This window comes from Ambystoma mexicanum, chromosome 3p (genome assembly GCF_040938575.1).
Source record: "Ambystoma mexicanum isolate Mex_15411 chromosome 3p, UKY_AmexF1_1, whole genome shotgun sequence".
Lineage (NCBI taxonomy): Eukaryota > Metazoa > Chordata > Amphibia > Caudata > Ambystomatidae > Ambystoma > Ambystoma mexicanum.
The window spans coordinates 515352697-515378292 of NC_090925.1; the positions used below are offsets into that span (position 1 = coordinate 515352697).

Here is a 25596-nt window from a genome sequence, read left to right on the forward strand (position 1 = left end):
GATAAAAATCTAGCAGAATACATAGGGAACTTCTTCCAGGCCTTGCTCCCAGAACTGGACAAATCCCAGTTTTGGACCGTACCCACAGACTACGCCCACGCCGGGGAGTGGACTCAGACCTCCCCCCAGATGTTATTACCAGGGTCCACTTCTTTACTACCAAAGAGGCCATTTCAGCTATTAGTCGCACTAGAGAAGAACTCTCTTTTCAAGGCACCTCGCTTCAGATTTACCAAGATCTCTCAATACTCACCCTCCAGAAAAGAAGAGCACTCCGACCCCTGGCACTCTTTCTCCAAGAACAACAGGTGTGATAGAGATGGCTATTCCCAACCGCCTTGCAGTTCTCATATAAAGGCACTATGTGACGAATTAGCCACCTGGAGGACGCAAACAAAATCATGCATCCAACCTCACCCAGGGAGACCCCCCCTCACTGGACCCTGAGGCAGCCGAGGACACTGAGCCACCCCCCACCCCAAAGCCTAGACGGTAATCATGGTCAAAGGTACAGTGGAACAATAGGAGAAGGTAATCAGGGGTGGACCTGCACCCTCTGAACCCATGCCGCACCAGCTCTCCGATCACCGGGCCTTGCTCCACAAGTAACCATCATCTCACTTCTAAATAAATGTACCCCGGCACTGGTGGCGGCGGGCCATACCCACGGTTCATACCCATTCCAAGGAAAGTTCCAACGGTGGGTCCGCACACACAATGTCGGCCCACCCGCTGGTTACAGTTATGGCCTCCCATTGGGGGCGCGTGTTAAAACTCCAAGTGCAGGATGACACACTCTTAGCTCACACCAGAAATGGCGGTTGACCCACACTCTCTCACCCCCCCTCCCAAACCGAATGATGGAAAGAGACCTGGCCTCGGATCACCAAACCTTAAAACTCCTCTCCTTAAACGTTAATGGGCTGAACTCTCCCACCAAATGAAAGGCAATCCTACTAAAACTCCAGGATGAAGAGGCAGCGGTAGCTATGCTCCAGGAGGCCCACCTGCTACTGGCGGATATTGGCCCGCTCCACTCCCGGCTGTACCCACTCCAATGTTTTGCTTCAGGAGGGACTAAAAAAAGGAGGCACTGCACTCCTCTTTAGGAAGGACCTAAATCCCCAGGTCCTGGAAACGAAAACATACCCAGAAGGCCGATTCGTAGCAGTCAAATGCCTCCTGCTAGGAGATCTGTACACCTTCGTCTCGGTGTATGCCCCCAACGATGGTCAACTGAACTTTTACGACTCACTAGGTTCCTCCCTCTCACGCTTTGTAGAAGGCCAAACGATAATCAGAGGGGACTTTAACGGAGTACCAGACCCCACAAGAGACAAATCGCACCCCCCGACTCCGAGCGACTTCACCCAGGCGCTGAGCCTCCTACATTTATTCAGATCCCTGGAGGTGGTGGATGCATGGCGGGTACTGCACCCCGCTGAAAAAGACTACTCCTTTTACTCTTACGTCCACCGAACTTACTCAAGGATCGACCTCCTCCTGACATCCCCTCAAACTCTTGCCTTTGTCAAGGAGGTGTCTATCGGCACAAGAGCCCGTCCCAGTAATCTTGGAGATCCGGGCGCAGAACCCCAAACCCAACGCCCCACGTAAATGGTCTCTGTATGATCCAATCCTCAATGATATGACTACAAGGGACAAATGCAATTAAAAACTTCTTCGAAGAAAATCCAACCTCAGACACCTCCCCGGCGAACAACTGGGACGCCATGAAGGCCGCGATTAGAGGCGTCCTGATTGCACAAGGAGCAGCCTACCACCGGAACAGGCGGCAGACCCGGATAGCCCTGGAGGAAGAACTGGGAGCGGCAGAGGAAGCCCATAAGAACAAAGGTTGGTCCCCCAGGACACAGCGAGCCATACGCACAGCCAGGAAGAAATTGGAAGCCCACTACGCGGAACAAACTGCACTACTCATGGCTAAGGCCAAACAATCATATTACGCGAAGAACAATAAAGCAAATAAAATCCTGGTAGCCAAACTAGCCAAATTAAGACGGGCCAACACGATCTCTGGCTTGCGCGACCCCAAAGGAGTCATTCAATATTCAGAACTCAAAAAACAGCAACTGGCAGTGGACTACCTGACCCAGGTCATGACAGCGACCCCACGAGACCAGCCAAAACAGATGGAATACCTGCAAAGTGCAACGCTGCCCCGACTCCCCGACACGGCAAGAGCGAAGCTAGAGGCGCCCATCACGGAGGAAGAGGTCGAAGAAGCTGTTAAGTCGCTCAAAACACAAGCCCCGGGCCCAGACAGATTCTCGGCCAGGTTCTACAAACTATTTAGGCCCCAACTGGTTCCCCAATTGGTAACACTCTTTAACTACTTCAGGGAAACAGGGTTGGTGAGCCCCTCGATGCAGGAATCGACCACCATCCTCCTCCCCAAACCAGGGAAAGATCCAAGAGACCTGACCTCCTACAGACCAATAGCATTACTGAATCTAGATGCAAACCTGTACTCTAAAACCCTAGCAAATCGCCTGGGTCGCGTCCTACCGGAGATCATCCAGCCAGATCAGGCAGGTTTTATCCTACACCGACCAGCAGGAGACAACATTCGGAGAACTTTAAACCTGCTGGACCTCGCCGCCCGAAACTCCCAGAAACTACCAAGGCATTTGACAGGGTGGACTGGTCATTCATGAAACACACTCTAGGGGCCTTTGGCTTTGGGACAGCATTCCAGACAATGGTCCTGGCCAACTACAAATGACCGAAGACTCTCCTGTAGATCAATGGATCCAGCTCGGCCCCAATCCCTCTGTCCTGTGGAACTAGACAGGGCTGCCCGCTGTTGCCTCTGCTCTTCGCACTCACTATGGAGCCCTTTGCCCAGAGAATTAGGCGAAACGACCAGATCAAAGACCCGCAAGCCGGCCCATCGCAACACAAGATCGCTCTATACGCTGATGATGTCTTGCTCATGATCTCGGAGGTTCTCTCGTCTTTGAAGCACGCTCTACTAAAAATAGCCAGCTATGGAGAGGTGTCCGGCTTTTCAGTAAACTTCACTAAGTCAACGGCTATAAGCATCGGATTCTCCCTGGAGGAACGGGAGGCACTTGCCAAGATGTGCCCAATTACGTGGGAAAAAATGGCTATCCCCTACCTGGGGGTCTATATCCCGGCGAACCCAAAAGATACATATAAAGCTAACTTTCCCCAGCTGCTCAATGAACTAGAAGGTGACCTGGAACGCTGGGTGACCCAAGAGATCTCGCTAATGGGACGCATAACAGCTTGCAAGATGAACCTCCTTCCGAGGTTTCTCTACGCCTGCTCCTCCCTCCCAGTGGCAATCCCTGCGCCAGCCCTTCGAGACCTACAGAGGAAGATGCTGAAATTTATCTGGAGAGGTAGGAAGGTGAGAATCCCCCCACAAGACACTACTGGGGGGCTCCAAACTAGGAGGGCTGGGGGTCCCGGATCTACAGGCCTACAGAGTGGCGGCTCAATTAGCACAGGTCCACGCATGGCAAACAATCACAAACCGCCCTAGATGGGTAGAACTGGAGCAGTCACAGGTGCTCCTACCCCTACGATTCATGCCGCACATCCCACCCCCCTCAGAACTCACTGGGGAGGCCTTCTCCTAGCAACCAAACATACCCTAAGCTCCTGGGACTGGGCACTAAAACGAAAGGGAATCCCGAGAGGTCTGAGCCCACAATCCCCGATCTTCCATAATCCAGCTCTTCCGCCCGGATCGAACCCCCGCAACTTCCAAAACTGGATCAACGGCGGCTTGGAGACCAGAGACCAGCTGTATACGGTAGAGGTACCCCTCACATTTGAACAATGTAAAGAAAAGTTCCAACTCCAGGAAAGGGACAGATTCACTTACATCCAACTGCGACACTGGTGTTCGCACCCCTAAACCTTGCAGGCGGCAACGCGACCTCTCACCGCCTTGGAACTAACACTCAAGGACCCTCCGGCTCGGGGCAGTGTATCTACCCTATATAGAGCCTTTCTGGGCGACTTCCTGGTAACGAGGACCTGCTGCATGGCCCAATGGGAGGCCGATTTGGGACACCCGATAGAGGACCAATCCTGGGTGCACATCTTGACCCGAGCACACGCCTCATCCACCTGCGTCACCAATAGGGAATGTGCATATAAAGTCATGCTGCGGTGGTACTACCCGCCCCTTAGACTCCATCACATGAACCCCTAAGTGGACTACTCTTGCTGGAGAGGATGTGGACACACAGGCTCCTTTTTCCACATGTGGTGGACATGTCCAAAGATCCAGCGATTCTGGAACTATGTCTGGGAACCATTGCACAAATCACCGGAACAACAATCCCGCTGGATCCGGAGCCCGTCCTGTTGGGTGTCCCGATCCCTGCGGTCTACCCACGCTCCGGGAATAGAGCGAAACTACTGACCCAATGTCTGCTAGCTGGGAAAACAGTGCTGGCCCATTATTGGAAGTCCCCAGACGGCCCTCTCATGGCCCAGTGGTGAACAAAGCTATGGGACATTCTGATCGCAGAAAAGGTGACAGTGGCAAAAGCAGGAGTCCTCCATCGATTCCAGAACATCTGGGCCCCGGTACTGGAATATGATCAGCGATTTCCCACCCTGACCTACAAACCCATCGTGGACTGTAAGAGACCAGGAAAACCCTGAATGAGACACACAGACAATGGGGCGCACAGCAGACACCCCAGGGAGGGGTAATCCCATCTCGGAAACGGGGGGGAGGAGAGGACGAGACTTGAAGGGAATGTCTGGGGATCAATGAGCGAAGTTATTGTTCATAATATGTAATTGTCCACGTCTGGATTGCCCTGTTAACTTAGGGTGAAACCCAAAGTTAATGTATGCAAACAAAGGGGGGTCTGGGAATCTCTCTACCAGCACAAGTTCACCCTAAGTTAACAGGGCAATCCAGACGTGGACCCCTTGCTCACTGTTCTTAGAGAGGCAACAGTTTCACCTCACTGATGATGCCCAACAAGGCTGAAACACGTGTATGGGGTTACTGATGGTACTCTTGTTCAGAGGAGAATTGCCTAGCATTTCGGCGCTGGACTGCCCCTGGGCAAGACAAAGGCTGATATGCGGGGAAATTTCTTCTCTGTGAAAAGGACAGTGAGCTAAAGACTTGGTAGAGTCTCTCCCAGGGGTTATTCACCCAAGAACAGGTCATTGGGCTGTGTTCGTACTGGTAGAGAGATTCCCAGACCCCCCTTTGTCTTTATGAGAATACGCTGTTTCATCGAATCTGGTTCATAGAGAAATCACAAATACTGTAATTTCGATTTTGGAGTCATGGCTAAAAATATATGTGTATTTGAGGGGAAATGCATATATAAGGCAGGGGAGCGGGGCAATGCAGGTCAGGCAGGGTTCATCCCATAAAATATGGGTCTGCAACCTTTGGATCTCCAGATTTTATGGACTACAACTCTCATCAGCCGTAGCCAGCATAGTGAACAGTGATGGGTCATCGGAGTAGTAGTCCAAAACAGCTGGAGAGTCACAGGGTTCAATCCCCTCCCTTAAGAGAAAGGGACAGGGAAAGGGGAGAAAAAAATGGGATGAAAAAAATAATTAAACAACATAGATCTATCTCTCCCTATACCTTTAGGCTCGAGTTAACAGCATATTAGAGGTATAAAACAGTATGGGAGGTGAACCAGGGTGTGGGATTTTGATGATGAGGAGACAGCATGGAGTCAGGTGAATAGAGTGAGAAGGAGAGTGGAAGAAGTAATAGAGCAGAGAAATAATAGCGTTGGTGGAAGGGAAGACCAGGAGAGTTGAGTAAGGAGCAGAGAGAAGGGAAAGGAAGGCATTGGAAGAGGGAAGATAAGGAGAACGGAGGAAGAGTAGAAGGAAGGCATTGGAGAGGGGGACTCATGAGGATGGTAAAATGAAGAAGGTAGGAGAAATTCATGGGAGGAGGTTGCAAGAAGAGAGAATCACATTGTGGTGGACAGCAAGCCCATACAAACAAATACAATTGGCCAGAAGGGCCAATGAATAAAGGGCTGTGCTAAAAATAAGGTGACCGAGTCAGTAGGACCTGCACTGGGGGTTGCAGATAAAGGTCAAGCGCTGTGGAAGGGGGTAGAACCATTTTAACCTGGCAGCAGAAATTGTCATGGCAACTGCATAAATAAAAGAGAGAGGGAGCAAAAGAGAGAGCACAGTAATAGGCTAGCTGGAAACCATTTCCCAAATTAAGTGGAAACCAACACAGTCAGGAAAGAACAAAGAACTTAAAATTGGTGTGGAGCTAGATGGGAGTTCTGAATAAGCTGAGCCAGAAGTGCTCCCTGACCCCATCTGCTGATGCGCCTTAACAAATTAAGCCAAGGACAGATGGGGAAGAAATAAACTGTCATCAGCAAGCCAAGCAACCACTGTTCAAAATGACCTCTGTACACTAGCCGCTTCGAGTAGGGGTTCCAGATACCACACTGAGAAGTGTGAATGAAACCATCTTCTCACTTGTTTGATTGTATCGGGAGGCGTGGGGCTGGGTAAGGGGCCAGACAGCAGAGAATGGTAGGGGGCACAACTTCAGGTGAGGGCAGTAGGGCTGCATGTGCATGGAAGTCCAGGAAAGAACATGTGACTCACAGAAGGTGCCACATTTGAACTTTGTGCAGGTGCTCCTTACTGGGCCAGGGTAGGAGGCAGCAAGGAACAACAGAAAATCACATCCAGAAGGAGCTAAATACATTAGATGCACCAAGCACGTGCAGAATGGGAATTTAGGGGAAGAACCACATGCCCCAGCTTTCTCTGCAAGCCAAGGGTGCCATCAGGAGACTCCCTGGAACATGACCGCACCAGCGCGCACGCAACGAAAGGCGCCCGTGCTTAAGGCTTCCGAGTGAGCGGATGCACTTCAGCGAGGCACTGATCCGCCAAATACAAAAGCTGTTGTGGGGCAATGGCCCTGCCTGGTCTTACACCCTGGCCCCGCAGGATAAAAGCTAAGCACTGCAGTGCAGCCATTTAGCCACTCCCTGGAGGCCCTACTAACCGCATGGGGGCACTAACTTGGAATGCATGGGGAAACCAGTCATGCTAACCTGAGAACTGTACCCGCGATCATAACAAATTACCCATACAATGGGTTTTGACTGCATTAACCACAGCATAGTGAGTGATCGTTCGACTGCACATGAACAACCCGCAGTGCCCAATTGTGCTATTTTCTGCAGACTCATAGATACCGGCTCACAGCTCACAGAACTGATCGCAGAGACAACACAGATCTAATATAAACGAGTGGGCAGCAAAAGATAGAGCAACGAAGCCAAGTGCATTCATTCTAATGTAATATCAAGGCATGCATATCTGTTCTGCCATCAGGTACCCAGTAAAGCAACTGGGTTATTGGTGTATGTGTGTGTCAGGAGGTGCATTACCAAAGCATATCTGTGCAACATACTGCAGTCTTTACAAAGCCAGTGGTTACGTATGCATTTGTATGCTGGATGTATGAATGCATGTCAAGAGCACAACGTGCAAAGCAAGAGACAAGGAGCACACCTTCCCTGTTTTTCCCATACCTATCCACAACCTCTTCCTTACCCTCTAGCCGGTTACCCTAAAACCCCCTACCCATCCAATCCATGTACCCTAACCCTCTTTCCCCACGGGAGTTGCGACCAATCTGTGTAACCACTAGTGCAGACGCCAAAAGACCCCTACGGGGAGGCAGGAGTGCGTGCTACCTTTGCGTGCGACCTTGGACCCGACAGATTGTCCCTGCAACCTCCATTCCATAGAATTGTCCACAAGTTGGTCCTGTTTCTGACACTTTGTATGCATTTGTACCAAATAGAAGCTTTTTTGTTGAACCCCTATACAAGTCTTGCATCATTTGTTGATCTCTGGCTCTGTGATGTGGGCCACAGTTCATGTAATGTATTGGTGGCGTTGGTCACCATATATAAATATACCCGTTAAGGCAGAATTTCCTTTTTCGGGGTTCTGCTGTCCCATTTTACGGGACCCCGAAACATTTTATTATTCTTCCCCTTTGGATTTCTCGTATCTTTGACTCCTTATTGTTGTCAGTGGGTCTGCTACTGAGGCCCTCCTGCCACTTCAGCCGCTTTTACCATATTACCCTATTATAGCCCATATTGCCTTTAGGCATTTTGGACCAAAGTTTATTATATCACCCTACAATGGTTTTCTGCAGTGGCCTGGTGACAGCTGTAATTTAGTTTTGGCTTCACAAGGGATTCAGCTTGCATTTACCAGACCCTCCAGGTTATTGTGTCATGAAATGGCAAATTTTGTGGCATGAAATGGCAAATTTTGCAGCACAATCCTTTATTTAAGTTTTTGGTTTAATGTGCATGCCTATTTAATATTATTAATGGTATTGATCATTAGCAGTTGTAATGCTGAAAATATTCCCATTCTATGTTCTCCAATCACCCAAAAACCCACACACCTCTCTCACCAACACACCTCACACGTCTCACCAATTCCCCCATCACAACGTGCATTCCCGAACCTCTCACTCTGTTTTAGGATTGCAAAATCGCTATAAAATGGAGGGTCTGATTTACTGCATTAGTAGACCAATGTACCTACATGAGAGACAGCCTTTGTGGTATGAATTCATTTTAGTCCTACTTTCTGCCAATGTGTTCTGCCCATACCTTTGTTTGGGGAAACTACGAGCCAGGCCTAAAATGGCTGTTGTGCACACGTGTTCACTTTGAGCACAGCTCTGCACCATCGGTTTAGGTTTGGATTGGTTTAGACTGCTCCCTTTGCCCAATAAACAAACTGGTGGATGGGGGGGGAGTTGAACTATTTGTGTTTTTTAAAGCCAGCCTGATTATCCACCTGCCAACCCCTTTGCGTGCTTGCTTTTTGTGTTATTGGAGGGCTGGCTTAGGCCAGCCTGTGAATTAATGTGTATATATAGGGAAGAGCGTGGACATTCCTCAAGTTTGTTGAGATTTTGTAGGTTCACTGATCTGCCTGAAGGGGGATCTTTCAGACAAAGGTGTGCTTTACTCTGGATTCATCTTGGCTGCTGGGGGGTGCCATTCCTGGGGTACCCCATACCCTTCTACTAGTCCTCCTCAATGGATGAGCTCAATGTACCAGGCTGGGTCTGTTCCTGGGCCATTTTTCTATTGCCTTCCCACGTTATTTATCCTCATGCTCATAGTGCCTTGAGGTAGGAAGCCTCAATCATCTAGAAGTTTGGTGGGACACCAATACCCGATCTTCGTCTGGGTCATAATGAGTTGCCTCATCCACTGCACATTGCCCTTTTCATGGGACTCCTTTCTGCTGGCTGGCTGCACCGATGTGCCCCCCTCCCGGGCCATCCAGACACGATTGGTCAAGTTTCTCTGTCTTCCTGATGACTTTCTGTTGTTTATTTCACTCCTGGCTGATGGGTCAACTTCCATCGTCTGTGACCTGGGATACAATGCTGAAACTCGAACTGTGAAAAAAGATTTATACTTACCAGGTTATTTCACCATTTCTGCGCCAAGTCCTCCAAATCTGGTGCTGTGAGTATTTTCCCCTGGGTCCTGAGCTCAAGAGTTGGTAATCGGATTGCCCCTTGGGGATCACCTGGGTCTGTGGTACTGGGTTTCTGAACGTCCTTCTCCACCGCAGTTCCTCATTGGTTTACATTGACTGAATCCTGCTTGGTTTCCTTTCATCCTGGAGCTTCTGGGTCTTGTTCCCCAAACTGGAACTCTTTGAGAGAGTCTCCTTTAGCACCCCCTTTTCTACACCTATGGAGAGAACAGAGACTTAACCGACTTTTCCTAATAACCAATGCTTTTGGATTTGTCCCATTTATTCCTGTGGGGGGAACATTTACCAAATCTACAGGCACCTTTAAAGTTACTTTTGATGGTATTTACCTGCACACAGACATTTTATCTGGTTACCTCTTGGGTCCCTGAATTTGTATTACCAGGAGACTGAAATGTTAGCTCCTTCCACTGATTGATTTTATATGTATGTTTAAATCACTGCATTTCACTCCTTCCTACAAATGTTGAGTAGGTTACCATGTACCACTGCTGGTTACTTTTGTGTTTAATTTCTAGGAGTTTTGAAAAACCAGAGGGTGTTTCATTGCCTAGACCCCAGGGATCTCTTACTCAGGTGCCCAAGGCACGGCCATTGCCGTTGGATCCAGATCCTAGGGGTGGACAAGTGTGGGAAGATCACCTGGGTGAGGGGTCCTCAGGGTGTGGGGGAGAGATACCCGATAGCAAGACGTGGTATCCCCCCTTTTCAATACCCTTATCAATCCTATTTCATGGGATATTCCAACTTCCCAGATTCCCCCCCCCCCTTTTCTACACAAACACTGAGCCGAGGAAGAGGAGATCTGAGGCTGAAAGGAGTACCACCCACGCAATACACTGGACATGTCCCTCTAACAAGATCAGGCAGGGTCAGGCACTTGACTTTAATCACGCACACACCTAATACCTATTAACTCTCCCCACATGGTTAAAAGGTGGAACACTAAGACACACTTTGAGCAAGGCGGTGCATGAGAAGGAGCAGTTCCCCCATGGCTTTGGCAAACCAGGCAAAGGAGAGCGACAAACCGAGGGCTGAACCGGAGATGCAAGAAGCGAGATTCCCCTCCGTACCCCAACCGGCAGGAGATCGTTCTTTCCGGAAGGCTGGATCGATTGCGCACGAAAGCCCAGCTGGAAGGGAGAAAGAGTCTTCCGAGTGCTACAAGGTTACCAGCCGCCTTACCGGTGAACGACAGAGCTTGGGGGGAACAGAAGCGGCAGTGGTAACTGTTAGGCAAGATATTATGGAGTAACCATGTGGGAGACTACACCAGACTTATCCTCTTCGTAATAGGTAACCCACCTATTGGTATAGGTCTGTACTACACATGTTGGTAGAGTGACTGAGCATCCAGACCTATCTCAAGAGGGGTAAATGTGAGCTGTAGAGCTGTAGCATCGAAATCCACACATACAAGTATCCAAATAACACTGACATTGAAGGTTTTCTAGTAAAACAATTATTTATTTAACGGTCAGTTTTAAATAAGCCTTCTTTAAAAAGGGCAATGTGCAACAATAAAATACACTTCATAACACATTCTCAGAATCCAGATAAGTAAGTAGATACTTCATACACACTTCGTACACCTTGGGGTGACTTCAATTGCTAGGACAGTAATGGCATTTATATATCACTTTTGCACTTGCTAAAATTCTGAGGTTGCGGAAAGGAACGGTTAAGGGAAGGTAAAAAGGTTAACAGGTTCTCAGAGTATGTGAACTCTTTTAAATCACCCAATGAAGTCTAGATAAAACCTTTCCCAGCAATATTAGTTAAAAACCAATGCATCACCAATGAGGGACAGTTAGAATCAAAGTCAAGGGGATAGAAGAGTCTGCAGGGAGCCAGGACAGCCAAAGTCAATTTGAACAATGTCTATGGAGCTGAGGCACTTCTTAGATAGCACAAAAGTCTTGCACAAAGTTAGAGAGTTTCTTGTAGGAAATCACTGTTGGGCCACAAGCTGTTACACTTGTGAAAAGGTAGAGCTAGGAAAACTCTGGAAAGGCAGCTACTGCAAATCTCAACTGAGACAAGCACTACATAGACAAAGAGGTAAGCACCCCTGAGTCAGAACAGTACTTTAGCTTAGAAGAAGATGATCCAGCTGGTTTCTGTCCTGGTTGCAAAGTTGCAGATCCTCTGTTCCTGGGCCTCAGTCATGGGGACAAGAGGGAGGATGTCTGGAGGACCCCTGCACTGCAGTTCAAAGGTCAGCATCATCTACAGGCTCTTTTCAGTTCAGCAGCACTTCGTGGTTTCAGCTACCGGGAAATACCACCACCGCGGATCTTGGACACTAGATGGGCTTCCTTCACTCCTTGAGTCCAGCACTCTGGTGAGGTGACTCGAGCTTGGGTTGTCGTGCTTCGTGAGGGTCCTCAGGATCTTCCTAGAGCTTCAGTCTGGCTTAAAGACGTTGCACTCGACTTCGCCTTTCTCGACCCCTGGCACTCGGTTGCAGCAGCAAAGAAGTACAGCCAGTTGGGGAAGGTTTCCCAGCAAAGTCCGTCTTGGGGTTAGGTGGTCCCACCAAACCAAGGGAAGAAGTTGTCCTCTCCGGAGCTTCTCTAGTCGATTCAGAAAGGGAATTTCAGCACAGCAGCAGGGCTCCACTGGGCAGTTCAATGGTCCAGGAGGATGCAGCAAGCTTCTCATCAAGATTCCTTCGTTGGATGTTTCTTCCAGTGGTCGACTCTGTTTTCAGTTCAAGAAGCTCGTCTTTTATGCAGGTTTCTCCCATTGGTGCACAGCCTAGCTGTCACTCACACCGCAGGGTGGCTGCCCTGCAAGGATGGCCAGCCAGCCAATCAGCACTAGGTGCATTCAGGCAACCAAGGACACTAAGGACAGGGAGTTTCAGGCACCTCCTTCGCTTCCTACTCTGCCAGACACACTGGAGCAAGAGGCGGGTTTCACTACTGAAGCCTGCCAAAGGCAAAATGAACAAAAGGATTAAACCTGGTATGGCACGCAGAGTAAAATCCAAGAAAGACCTCACAAACAAGAAACAGCAAAAAAGAAGACCAGGGACATTTTGAAACAATGGTCACTCATGGGTGCTGTACTGCAGCGGAGGATTCAGCCTGCAGTAGAAAAGCACAAGGGTAGGAAAATTAAACCACTGCCGCCACCAGTCATTTAAAGTTGTGAGAGTAACATAAACAATGTTACATGAGTAAGTAGGAAAAGGTGCTACTAAGTAACCCCCATACGATGGGGTGTGCTGTACCTACATAGGAAAAAGGCAAGTAAAGTCAATTTCGCTTTACTATTTCTTGGGAACTGTAGTTCACCCAAGAAAAGGTATCTAACCCTTAAGAGAAATCTAAAGGATTACTCTTTGACACTGCACTGAAGGTGCTGGGTGTCACCATACAAAAGGTAGATGCCTATGGAGTTTGTTAAACTCCAGAAGCAAAGAAAAAGAAAACACAGGGTCCAAATCAGATCAAAACTACATGGAGAGTGAGAAAAAGGTCTAGCTCACTCAAGGATAAAAATGCAAAGTCCTAAAGTCCAACAAAAGAGCTGGAGGTCTCTGAGGGTGAAGGTAATTAGCACAGAAATGAGAATTCTCCCTAAAAGTAATAACCTTGACTCCTACATCAAAGACACGAAAGACAGAAAGCATTTTAACACGAACAGTGAGTTGAGAGAAGCAAAGAAAGCCCGGTCTGTGTTTAATTGAAATGCTGGCGACAGTATCTGAGGAACGAAGGTTACGCAAGCACTGGTAAGATGTGAAAGAAAGTGAATCCATTGTTAAGAACTGTGAATATGAAATACAAAGTAGCAGAGTGGTCCAGTGAAATGAGATGTCTCTGTGAAATGTATTAAAGCTGCAGGGGCAGCGGAAAGCGAGAGAAAGAAAGTAACCACAACATTGCATGAACAAAAAGTTTGAAAGACTTGATCTAGAAGAAATTGATATGAAAGCAAGTCATACATTGCAAGTACATTTCCCAAGAGACATTGGTACAGAAAAGAAATATGTAAAGTGGAAGTAAAGAAAGAAAGGAGGGTCGAAGTGGTCATGTGGAGGTGAGAGCAAAAATCCTCTCTGTTTCGAAAGTCTTTGACGCCTGAAAGGCAAAGAGGGTCTGACCCCGGCTGAGGGAGAGACCTGTGTGTTAAGTGAAAGTTAAAGGTAAAGAGGGTCCAAGACTGGCTGAAGGAGACCCCTGTGAGAAGTGAAAGTTAAAGGTTTGAGCCCGATTGAGGGGAACCTATAGTGTGGAATGTGAACAAAGCTTGGGGAAGGGTGTTAGGTAAGATTTTCATAGTAATGGTAAATCTTCCTGACCTGTGTCAACCCCAAAACTTTTTGCTTTACTGGTGGATTATTTGTCCTTATACCTCTGTAAGTGGGAACCTTTTTCCACACTCATAGAATCTTTAACTCTTTTTATGGGTGTCATTTTTAGACTCTCCATAGTGTCTTTTAAAGGTTATCCTCTTTGACAACTTTTTGGCAATAAGTGCCTGTTTGGGTTGCCCATTCTCTGGCTAACCTTGAGAGAACTACAGTTCCCAAGGGTAGAAAGGACGTTGGGATCCCTTATACATTTTCTTTGGTGAAACCAGCACACCCCACCTTATGTGGAGTGCTGGGGAGATACAATGTATCCCCTTTCACACTAAAACTGTAACAATTATGTTACAAGGGCAAGCTTACCTTCAATGGCTGGTGGCAGCGATACCTTACTAATTCGGTCCACCTTTACCGCGTGCTGTGTTCATAGCTGCAGTAAAGGGAACCAAGGGTGCTCATTTTACCAAAATGGCCCCCGTCTTTTTTTTTTGCCAGTTTAATGTTTCTTGTCCTTCCTTCTTCCTTCCCCTGACATCCAGGGCAGAAAATTCCTTTGTGTTATTTTTATCTTCGGCAGGAGTTTCCTGGACTCCCTGCCCAGCCTCCAGTCTGTCTGTGAAGGCAGGAAGCGAGGGAGGAGCCCAAAACTCCCCAGCCCTTTGTCTTCCTCCTTGCCTGAATGGGGAGAAATCCCAGTGGGGGGAATGGCTGTCCTGCTTGAACAACCAGACATCCCCTTGTTGTAAAATGCAGGCAGAGAATGTAGAAGTTGTGCTGTAGTTTTCGTTAAATACTCCGAACCTGGAAGCTGACAAGTCACTCACTGGAACCAAAACTGAAGAGGATGATGATGGAAAAGCGTCTGAGATGATTTCCAGCGATCGGAGAGCCTGCTGTGTAATCTGAGCCGGCTGTAGCCCTTCCTTTCAATCGACCTGGTGACTCAGAAAATGACGACCCAGAGCCTGGCGAGACCCACTATACTCAAGAAGACCTGCATTTTGAGCCATCCCATGGCGTTCTGCAACCTTATGGGGCTGCAATACCCTGGAACCTCGAGCCATTGTGCGGGGCACGGTATTCCGAATTCCAAATCTCGCTTAATCTTCGTGGTCATTCTGCTGGATCTCCAGAATCACAAATCAAGTCTGAAAAGTCCCCTCACCAGAGTGCTTGACCTTTGTAACGATGAGAATCCGACCAGCGATATTCTGTATTCTTCTGAGCTCCTGAAAAAGGTGCCAAATCCACACAGCGGCATGCAGCCACGAGGAAAATCGTGCCTAGAGCCTTCCCCGTTGATCCCTGCTGCAAAGTCCCTTCTAAAGGACCTGTTTTCAATCACCACGACAAGGAATCCACCAACCGCATTTTTGGCTGCAGATCCTGATGTCATCCTTCTGTAAAATATTCTTCTTTGCTGAGGTACTGTGCTGGCTTAGGTATTTACTTACCTTAAGTCTCTTGTGATTCCTATGTAGTTGTGGGGTGTTTTCTGTGATTGGGAGGCCTCATGTCCAGTTCACCTAGGCCCACTGCTGGAATCCTCCTGGGGTATCTTCTGTGAAGCCCCTGCACCGTCAACTAACTCTAAAGTAAAATACTCACCTGTTTGAACATTCTTCCTAAGGAACTCTGGCTTTTACTACTTAAGAACCTTTCCTGAAACTGCCTGTTGGACACTAGACCCTAGTGATCCCCTCCCTTCTGCCACTGATAACACTCATGCCCCAAGAATAAGGGAAAGACTTTTAAAGGGACTGGGCCTTTTGCCTACAAAAGAGAATATGTGTTTAAAAGTTACTTACTTGTAAAATAGTTGGTTGGAACTGACTCTGAGAGTGAACAGTTACAAAAGTTCTTACTTACCTTGAATGTTTGTTGCACTATTCTGAATAGTATATGTAACATCTTTCTTTCCTTTGAAACTGTTAAACCATTCTAACATTAAGTAGATGTAAAGGTATATTACTCATCTGTGATTTGCTTGTGCCTCTTCCCAAAAGTAGTGCTTTAGGTTTCACTTTATTATTCCTGTTAGGATAATTATATGAGTGTTCCCCAACTGGGTCTCGTTTCCCCTGACTTGCTGTTATAGCCTGTCTAGAAAAAGTCAGCATTGGGTTTTACCTACCTAGAATAACATAGGGTCATTTATAAAGAGTAACATTGGGTTTTGCTTTCCATAGTCTGTTTTAGACAGACACAAAAAGAGTCTTAGGTTTATACCTGCCCCAAGTTGCTGACAGCTCCTTGAAAAAGTATATGTTTTTTTTTTACTTACCTTGATTCAGCTGTGTGCCATCCTAAAATAAGTTACAAGAGTTACTGCTTATCTCAATCTGTGGTTCACTGATCTCAAAAGCACCTGTAATTGAATATTACACCCTTAGGTTTTACTTACCGAGTATAACTGTGTGTTATCACAAAATTAGTTAAAGGTTTTTACTGCACCTAGAATATGTGTTCCACTATTCACAAAATGTATACTGTCCAGTTGACCGATTATGTGATTTGTTGCTGAGTGTCATGGTACAACTGGTAGGGTCTACTACCCTTGAATTACTGAATGTAATCTGAAAGTAATCATTCGTTTTTACTCACCAAGAAAAGGTGTGATCTGAATGTGTATGAAAAGATTTGACGTCCCTAGAACTACTGTTAGGTTTTCCAAATAAGGTTTATGCTTTGGTCTGTGTACTTTCAAGCATAGTGTTGTGTTTTTATAATTGTGATTACATACAATGTGATAGTACTTATTTCCCCCAAAATGTATCTGGGCCTCCTTTTATTTAAATACACCATTTATTTTTACAATTCATAGTGTTTCAGTATTTCTTTGGACCATTTGTATTACAATTTCATTTGTACTGATTCCACAGCCCTCCCTCCCTCCTAAAATAAGCCTGGCTGCTCTGTCTAAGCTACCAACAAACTCAGGTGGTGCAGCCTTATACTAAGAGTTGAGTGAATGGTTTTACTAAGCCCTTAGTTGGACTTCAGAAAAACTGTCCTAACAAAGGCAACCCCCACCAAGAAGAAGAGGTTTGAGTCCGATTGAGGGGAACCTATAGAGAGCGGCACCCAAATACTATACTTTGAAACTTTTTGTTGAAACTGTGTAGAAGCTTGAAGGGTGACCTGGATGGGGACCCGCGAGGTTAAACCCGTGAACTTGTGACTCAGACTTGAATAGCCAAGAAGTCTCTGGAGGGCAGAGCCAGTTGCCTAACTGTGTTCACAAGCCAGAGTGTGTTCATCCATCAAATGTTCCATCTAACTACGTGCTATACAACGTGGGGACAAGAATTAATACTGATTTATATTGTCATTCTGACATTTCGTTTCACCACTGATTTTTCCTTTTTTTGATGCATATCCCTATGTCACATTCGTTTGTATTAGAGCGTAAAGGGCAGGCATTACGTTTTTGTTAGTATAGGCCTTTATTGTTTGACTAGGACTGTTTCTTTATTATTTGATGGTCAAGATTACTCCCATTTAGTTACACGGCCGGACAGGAGATTTTCCAACCCCCTTGAATCTAACAATAAAGGTTTTGAAATGTGCAACTTTTGTGTCAGTCTCTACTTGTGATACCATGCCTCCCTCACAGAGTGTAATAAGACCTCAGGGGTCTGGTTTTGGAAGACTACTTATATCCTACCTTTTGGTGGCTCTCTAGCCACTGTTAGGTAAGTGTTAATTAACCCTATGTGTCTCCATGTAGGTTGGGTGTCTGGAACCTTTAGCTCTCCAGTTGTTTTGGTCTACAACGACTATCAGCCCTAGCCAGCACAGCGAGTAGTGCGGTATTTTGGGAGCCATAGTGCAAAACAGCAGGAGTGCTGCAGGTTACAGACCCCTGCTCTTTGTGTTATATGTAATGTGGGTTGTACATTTGTATCATTAATTCTACTATGCTTTAATGTGACTGTTCATGTGTTGGCATTTTGGGTCCTGATTATGCCTCCATTAATGCATTTTAACTGTCAAGGATTTTCCATTTTCCCTTTACTCCCCACACCAGAGCCCTATAAGTAGTGTGCCTACCACCAGGTAGTGAGCATACATTTAATTTAGGAGTTGGCAGGGTCTTCTCTGGCCCTTTACTATTTTTATCCACACTATTACTTTGTGTTATGTTAAATCCAAAGTACTTATTTGACCTTATAGATATTATATGTGTCATTATAAAATAAAGTGTATATTGTACAATATACTGGTATAGCCTCTTCTCTGGGGTTAATATTAGGAATAACTGCATTTCACAACCAGCTACTTTCTCCCTCGAGTTAAGGCTGGCTGATGTGCCATAGCTACCACTTTGAAAAGTGTGGTCTTTATTTTGGTTGCAAACACTGTCTTGCCTTTTGGTTGCACGTCCCTCAATAGAGGGCTGCAAAACATCAGTCAACAACACCATGTATCATATGCTAAGGCAGGATTTCTCTCTGATGTGCAATAATTAGAGGAGCAACTCATTCTCAATAGCAAGCCATACAATGATGGAGTGTGTATGCTCCTCCCATTTATCCTGAGTGAAGCTCTTTTGGCATACTAAAGTCAGGGAAGACCATGCACTTTCCGTGCCTATGACCCGCGCCGTGCTCTCGCTTGCGGCACTCAGAGCATCAGCATCTGGGGAAACAATTCAAGAAATAAGGAACATGATACCAGAATAATGACCTATGCTTTGGTTTTATTTCCCTAGTTATCATTGGCCCAATTTAAGATTTGACATGAAGGTCACACCTGCATTGCATACCCAGTATCACTATTTGTTAGATGTGGCCATATGCTCACCTTAATGTCTTCATACTTGAGCACTGAAGGATGGTTGGCCAGTTCCTCGTAGATATGGGGAGTGAGGAGTCGAGCAATTTCTGGTCGCATGCGGTGCTGAAAGAAAACATTCACATTAAATTGAGGTTGACATGTGCTTGTGTTACGTGGAGGAAGCAGAGTATGAGCAAAAGAAGATGGATCCTTCTGTGAGGAGGAGGGAAAGGTTGGGGGGATGTGGCGGAAATCCAGGGAGGGGAAGATATGTACACATATCTGTGAACAAGAGAGAGTATGTAGAGGGGATGATAGCTACAAGCGTAGGAGAGTTACAGTGGTGGGGTGAAGGCATGCTGAGAGAGCACAAGGGAAGGCGGGTCTATGAGGAAAGGGGTACGTGGGGAGTAAGCTATGTGGAAAGGGGTGCATAAGATGATGAGGCAGAATGATGCTACACAAGGAAGGGAGGCAGGTATGCCAGAAGAGAAAATAATTAGGGCAGTGAGGTTGGTAGATGAGGATGTTGGAGTGGGCCAAGGGGAAGAGATATAGGTTTGTGAAAAGGGTGGCAGCAAAAGTAGGCTAAAACGAAGGGAAGAGTGGTTCATGAGGAGGCGACAACAGTACCCCTCTGGTAGTGCAAGATGGCTGACAATTGGGATACATGTTTGAAAATGGCAGAAAATAAGTGTGACCGCAAGAAAGAGGAATGAGGGCAGTACTGTGATAAAGTCATATACGGAAGGCTGGAGGATGAGAGCGGGGCAGCCATGGGGACTGAGAACCACCATCCAGGCCTGCATCCTGGATCAGAGGTACTACACTCAATTCGGTCTCTCGTGTGCACACCTTACACCACTTATAGGGGAAACCCACGGTTATCCAGAACATGTAGGTGCCATGAGGAATGTGTCAATATTGAGAAGGGGAGGCCTGAGGCTCACCGGGCCATCCCCATAGATAACCACAGCCCCCCACCCCAGAGCAGTGTTGTGAAAATTGAAATGTCAAGGTTTGCCATGCAAGTGATCGAGAGCATCCACCGACTCCTTGTGAACCTACTCTCAGGATTTCCTAAACATGTACATGATTTTAAGAATACAAATTTACTAGGTCTCAGAGCGTAGAAGGGCAGGGCTGATACCAAGGCTTACAGAGATGAGCGGCATAAGCCAACTAAATTTAAAATGGTGGGCTCTGCTCTTGAAACCTTCCTTCGAGGAGCTGCAGATGGAGCACTCGTTAGTGCCTCCAAGCTGGAAAAAGAGTTTGAGCAGACCAGAAGCAATCAAACTAAATGTGCATGTCACACACAGAGCTTCCTTCAACTCAAAATGTCACACATCCTGGTGGAGAGCTATAAGAAGTGCACCAAACTGAGCGAGGGTGTGGGATTTATGAGTATGGAGTTCAAGGTGCAGGGTTGAGCCTGATGGCGCAGCGAGGCGGCAGAGGGAAGGGAAGCAGAGTAGGAGAGAGAGAGAAACAAAGGAGGAGGCAAAGAGAGAGAACTGGGGGAGGTGGCAAGGAAAGACAAATTGTTGAAGAAGGATAGATGAGAAGCGAGGGAGAGGAGCACAGGAGGTGGTGAAGAGAGAAAAGTGGAGGAGGTAGAAAGAGTGAATAGCATGGAGGCAAACGAGGTAGGAAGAATGAAATGAGAAGAAGAGAGTAGACCTGCAGATGGGCAAGTCAGAGTGTGGCAAATCTACGAGGAGGCAGGGACAACGAGTATGTCAACTTTAGAAGGGTGTTCCAGAACCCCTATGAATGTAGGGTTCTGAAAGACCAACCTTACGTGGCCCATAAGGTTTCCATCAAGACTAAACTTCTCACTGAAAACATGACTAAACATGTTCCTTTCTGTGAGAAACCTGAAGGTGTCTCCCTATCTAGTCTCCGGGGATCTGTCATCCAGGTGGCCAGGACACGGCCATCGCTATTGGATCCAGTTCCTGGGGGTGGACCAGTGGAAGAGGGGGTCACCTGGATGGGTGGTACTTGGGGAGTGGGAATGGGACACCGACAGGTGAGACGCTGTATCCCCCTTCTTTTTACACCTTTTCCACATCTTACCACGTAGGACATTCAAAAACACTGCCCGCCAACCCTCCCCCTTTTACCACACAAACACTCTTGCACAACACGAAAGACAAAGGACTAGCACCAGAGCCATTTACTTGACATGTCCCAACACAAGGGTCAGGCAAAGTCAGGCAATAGACCAGAATCACACACACCTGGCAGCCCTTTCCCTTCCCCACAGCGATAAAAGGTGGAGCATGAGAGCACAGGACAAGAAATTCCAGACTGCACGACGTGAGAGTTAACTCAGCACAGCAGTTTAAGAAGAGGAGAAAGACGACGCATACCGAGGGGGTGACAAGGAGAGAATTGACCTTGCCCCTTTCGACCAAGGCCCATGAAGAGGTAATCATAAGACCGCAAATATTTGGCAAGATTATATGCAGTGCCATTTGGGTGCACAACAATAACCATGACCTTCTGGAAATAGGGACCCAACCTCTGGTACAAGTCTGAACTACACAGGTTGGTAGTGTGGTCGAGCAGCCAGACTTATCTCAAGAGGGGTCAATGTGAGCAGTAATGTTGTGACACAGAGTTTCATAGTACAGTTATCCAAATAAACACTTACACTCAAGGTTTCTTGATAAAATAATTATTAATTTATTTCACAGTCAGTTATATAAGCCTTCTTCAGAAAGGGAGCAAAACATGTAGCACTTAAATATACTTCAAAACACACTCTCAGTTTCTCTAAATCAAATGACACCCGTTGGGGATGGCACACAGACACTTCCTACACCCTCAAGTGACTTAAGTAGCTAGGAAACTGTGGACATTGATTTATCACGTGTACATTCAGAGCAATACTGAGTTAGGTTAAAAAGATAGAATAGAGGAATAAAACTAAGGTTAACAAATATCTCAAAAACAGGCAAGTACTTTTCAACACCTTCCAAAGCACAAAGTCAGAGCTAAGGAGGAGTCTCTCAGGGAGCCAGGACAGCCAATGTTAATTGCACAATGTCAAAGGGAGCTGAAGATCTTCTTTGCAGGCAGGACAAACTTCTTGCACAATGTTTGTAGAAAATAGAACACTTGAAGGGCCACAAGCTGGGAGGCTTGTGAAAAGCAAAGTTGTAGCAACTCTGCAAGACAACCAAGACAGGTCTCAACTGAGAGCAAGTAAGGTTACACAACAAGAGGTAAGTTCTCTTAGACTTTACAGTGCCTATGGTTAGAAGAAATCGTTCCAGCTGGCTTCTGTTCCTGTACAGCTCTTCAGATCATGTTGTTACTGGGCCTCAGTCGTGGGGATAGGAGGGAGGACGTCTGGGGACTCCTGCTCTGCAATGGAACGGTCAGCGGCAGCAATAGGTAAACTTCAATTCAGCAGTCCTTCTGTGTTTCAGCTCCTCGCGTCTGACAGCAAATAGCAACACTGCGGTTCTCGAATACCACTGCAGCCTTTCCTTGCTTCTGGGGTCCAGCACTCTGTTGAGGTGGCTCAGGCTTGGTCAGACCTTCATCAAGGAAGTCCAGAGGATCTTCCTAGCGCTTGAGTGCGACTTAAAAGCAACGCACACAATCTGGTGTTCCTCTCCCTGGCTCTTCAGTTCCAGCAGCAACTGCAGTGGAAATGCAACCAGCTTCGAGAGGATGTCCAGACGGGCTTACTTTGGAGTTGATTGGTCCCACCAACTCAAAGGGAGAAGTCGTCCTTGCAGGGCTTCTCTAGTCGAGGCATATTCGGAGCTTCAGCACAGCAGCAGGGCTTCACTGGGCAAACCAACGGTCCAGGAGTTGCAGCAGGTGTCTCTTCCAAGTTCTTCTTCGGATTCCTTCGTCCAGTGTTTGACTCTGCCTTCCAGTCAAAAAGCCTCACCTTTTATGCAGGTTTCTCCTATTCATTTCAACCTAGCTGCCAATCACACAGCAGGGTGGCTGTCATTGATTAAGCACAGGGAGTTTCAGGCACCTCCCTCACTTCCTGCCCCTGCCAGATATACCGGTGCCAGAGGCAGGCTTCGCGCGCAGAATAAATCTCAAAAAGGACCTTCCTGACAATAAATGGTGAAAAAAGAAGACTGGGGCCATTTTTACAAAATGGGTACCCATGGGTGCCTTACCCTGGCTGTGAACGCAGCCCACGGTAAAAACACACACTGGTAGGAAAAAGTAAACCACTGCCACCAGCCATTACTTGTAGGAAGAGTAACATAAAAATGTTACATGGGAACCTAGACCAAGGGGATACTAAGTAACCCCTCAAGCACCCTATAGTAAGATAGTGTGTGCTAGGTCTAGAAAGTTACAAAATGTAAGTAAAGTCAATTTCACTTCACTGGTCTTGGAAACAGTAGTTTCACTAAGAGAAAGTAGTTAAACATTTGGGAAATATAAGAGACTTCTCTGTGCCACTGCACTGAAGGTCCTGTGTGACACAATGTAAAGATGATGCCTCTGGAGTTTGTCAGACTCCAAAGCTAAAAAAGAACACAGAAATTAAATCACATTAAAATTACACGAGAGATAAAAAGTCCAGCAAAAGAGATGGGGTTCTCTAAGGTAGAAGGGAATTAACACATTTCTGAGAATTCTCCCTAACAGCAAACAATAGCCAGCGTGTACGTTGCAGCAGATGTCTGCGGTACACAAGACCCTCCTCTGCTGATAACCAAGCCAGGGAGAGACATGGGTCTCCGTGTTACCAACATTGACTCGAAGGAGAAGTAAGCCAATCGGTTCATCACAGCCGGTGAGTCGAGAGGAGATTCGATAAGAAACAATTGTGTTGAATGAAAATTAGCAAGTGGCTAATTGAACTGTGAAAGGCTTAAACAGCTATTGATGTAAAAAGGGGAAAAACCAGCAACATAGGAGTCTGACACCACGTGGGTGTTCACGCAGGAAACCCTGGGCTATTACCCGATTCTTGAAACTACCAAAACCAGAAGGCGTTGGGAACGGCGAGAAGAGGGGTCAAAGTGGCCATTCAGAGATCTTGTAAAATCCTCTGTACAGTCGAAAGTCTTTGACCAACAGATGAATGTGAAGCAAAGGGAAATGAATCCTGCTTGGTGAAATGAACGAATGAAGACTGTGTTGACAGGAGTGAACCCTACCAAGGGATGTCCACAGTGAATTGTTTGAAAATACATTAAGACTTGTGAAAGTAAGAAAGGCCATAGTGAACCCGAAGGAGGGAGGCTGACATCTGAAAGGGGTCCGAGCTAGAAAGATGGAGATCCAGGGGTGGAAAGTCATCACCCCAAAGCTAATTTCTGAAAGGGACTTTTTTGTTTGTTTGTTTGAACCCATCAGGGCCCTGGCGGCAAGAAACATTTTGACAGGAAAAAGACTTAACTACCAGATGCCCCGATTGCTGAAAGAAGAACTGTTCGCTCGTGCTGGGAATGCTCGAGCGTGTGCTGTGCTCCATAGTCCCACCTTGTCATGTACTGAAAACGTGGGAAGGGAGACCTCAAGTATTGCATCCTGACTCATCATTTTGTGAATACTTCCTTTATTTTTAAAGTACATTATCCTACACTTGTTTTTGTATTTAGCGTAAGGATAGCCAATAGGTTTTCTTAGTATAGGCCCTTATTTGACTGCCTTATTATTATTTGATGGTCTAAGCTTGCTGCCATCTTAGATTTAGCTTAAGCGTTTTTCCACCCTGAATTTCCAGTTTAGTAAACACCTTTGAACTGTGATCACTTGTGTCTGTCTTTACTGTTGCCACCATAAGTTCCCTACAACACTAAGGTGTAGGCTAAGGTGGGGAAGGGACTAGTATTAAGTGTATATCACATACAGAATTTATCAAGCAATAGATTATCCACAGAGGTAACTATCAAAAACACTTATTTATTATAAGAAGAAAGTTGCATCAAGTTCAGTAAACTACAAGGTAAGAAAAAAAGAAGGTTGCCAAGACCAAATAATGTAGATCTAATACTTTATTTGGGGGCTGGACACAAGTGGGGGACGGCGCAAATGCCAAGCCTTTGACATCAGGGATAACAAAGCAGGATGATATCCTCTCAATTGTCACTCATTGTCTCTCACTTGATAGGAGTAGTTAGGCCTTTGGGCCTTTATAGCAACAGTCCACGTCTGTACAATTTGCAAGAGTTTTTTCGTTAGAAAGGTTTCAGAGGGTTTGACTCACCCCTCTCTGACGTTGCAGTCTTAAGGGTGGCCCAAACCCTTGTTCTGCTCAACTGAGCCCAGTTGCAGGCTTTTCAGCGTCATGAACCCTACAACTAACCCAGTCAAAGATGTCTAGTTATAACCTCTGCTTTCTTGACAGATGACGTTGGGGTCAGCAAGGAGAAGGAAAAGTCATACCTGCCTTCTTTCTTCAGTATCCTTTCCCCATCTATTTTCTGAGCTAATGCTAGGCTCCCTGGATCACAACCGACTTTCCCGGGGCCTCACCTGAGCCCCACCCCCAGAGCTTTCCTCCTCGAGCTCACTGCTTTTTCACCAATCCGCTACCTCACGGGTCAGTTACTTAATAAAGTCGGAGTCTCTTTGCTCTATTGCCTCTCCCCCGCCTCTCATCCACAAGAGGCCGTTCCTCCCCACTCTTCTCCTCCTCACCTGGAGATGACTCTTTTCCAAGCTCTTCTCTATATTCCACCTACTTTGTCCTTTGCTCCTGTGTTTACCTCTTACTAGTAATTCACTATCTCCTCACTACCACTGTGGCCTATTCTTATAGCCACCACCTCCTGGTTGACCACCCTGGCTGTCCCCATTGCCACCTCCTCCTCTGTACCACATCATGTTGTTCTGATTGCCACCACCTACGCTCTATCACCATGCGCTCGGTGGTCGAAGTGATATACTCCTATACTTTTATTTTA

The 25596-nt window shown here is 46.7% G+C and overlaps 1 protein-coding gene and 1 long non-coding RNA gene across 4 annotated transcripts in view; one reads left to right on the top strand and one right to left on the bottom strand.

Annotated features, from left to right (window-relative positions):
- LOC138580557 (uncharacterized) overlaps nt 1–25596 on the top strand; it is a 319738-nt gene that overhangs the window by 139809 nt on the left and 154333 nt on the right. The gene's annotated exons all lie outside the window — the stretch shown is intronic.
- ZNFX1 (zinc finger NFX1-type containing 1) overlaps nt 1–25596 on the bottom strand; it is a 128228-nt gene that overhangs the window by 37542 nt on the left and 65090 nt on the right. For all 3 annotated transcript variants that reach the window (XM_069651184.1, XM_069651185.1, XM_069651186.1), the window contains exon 13: nt 18716–18811. In XM_069651184.1, the coding sequence (XP_069507285.1) occupies nt 18716–18811 (96 nt within the window). The remainder of the gene's footprint in view (nt 1–18715; nt 18812–25596) is intronic.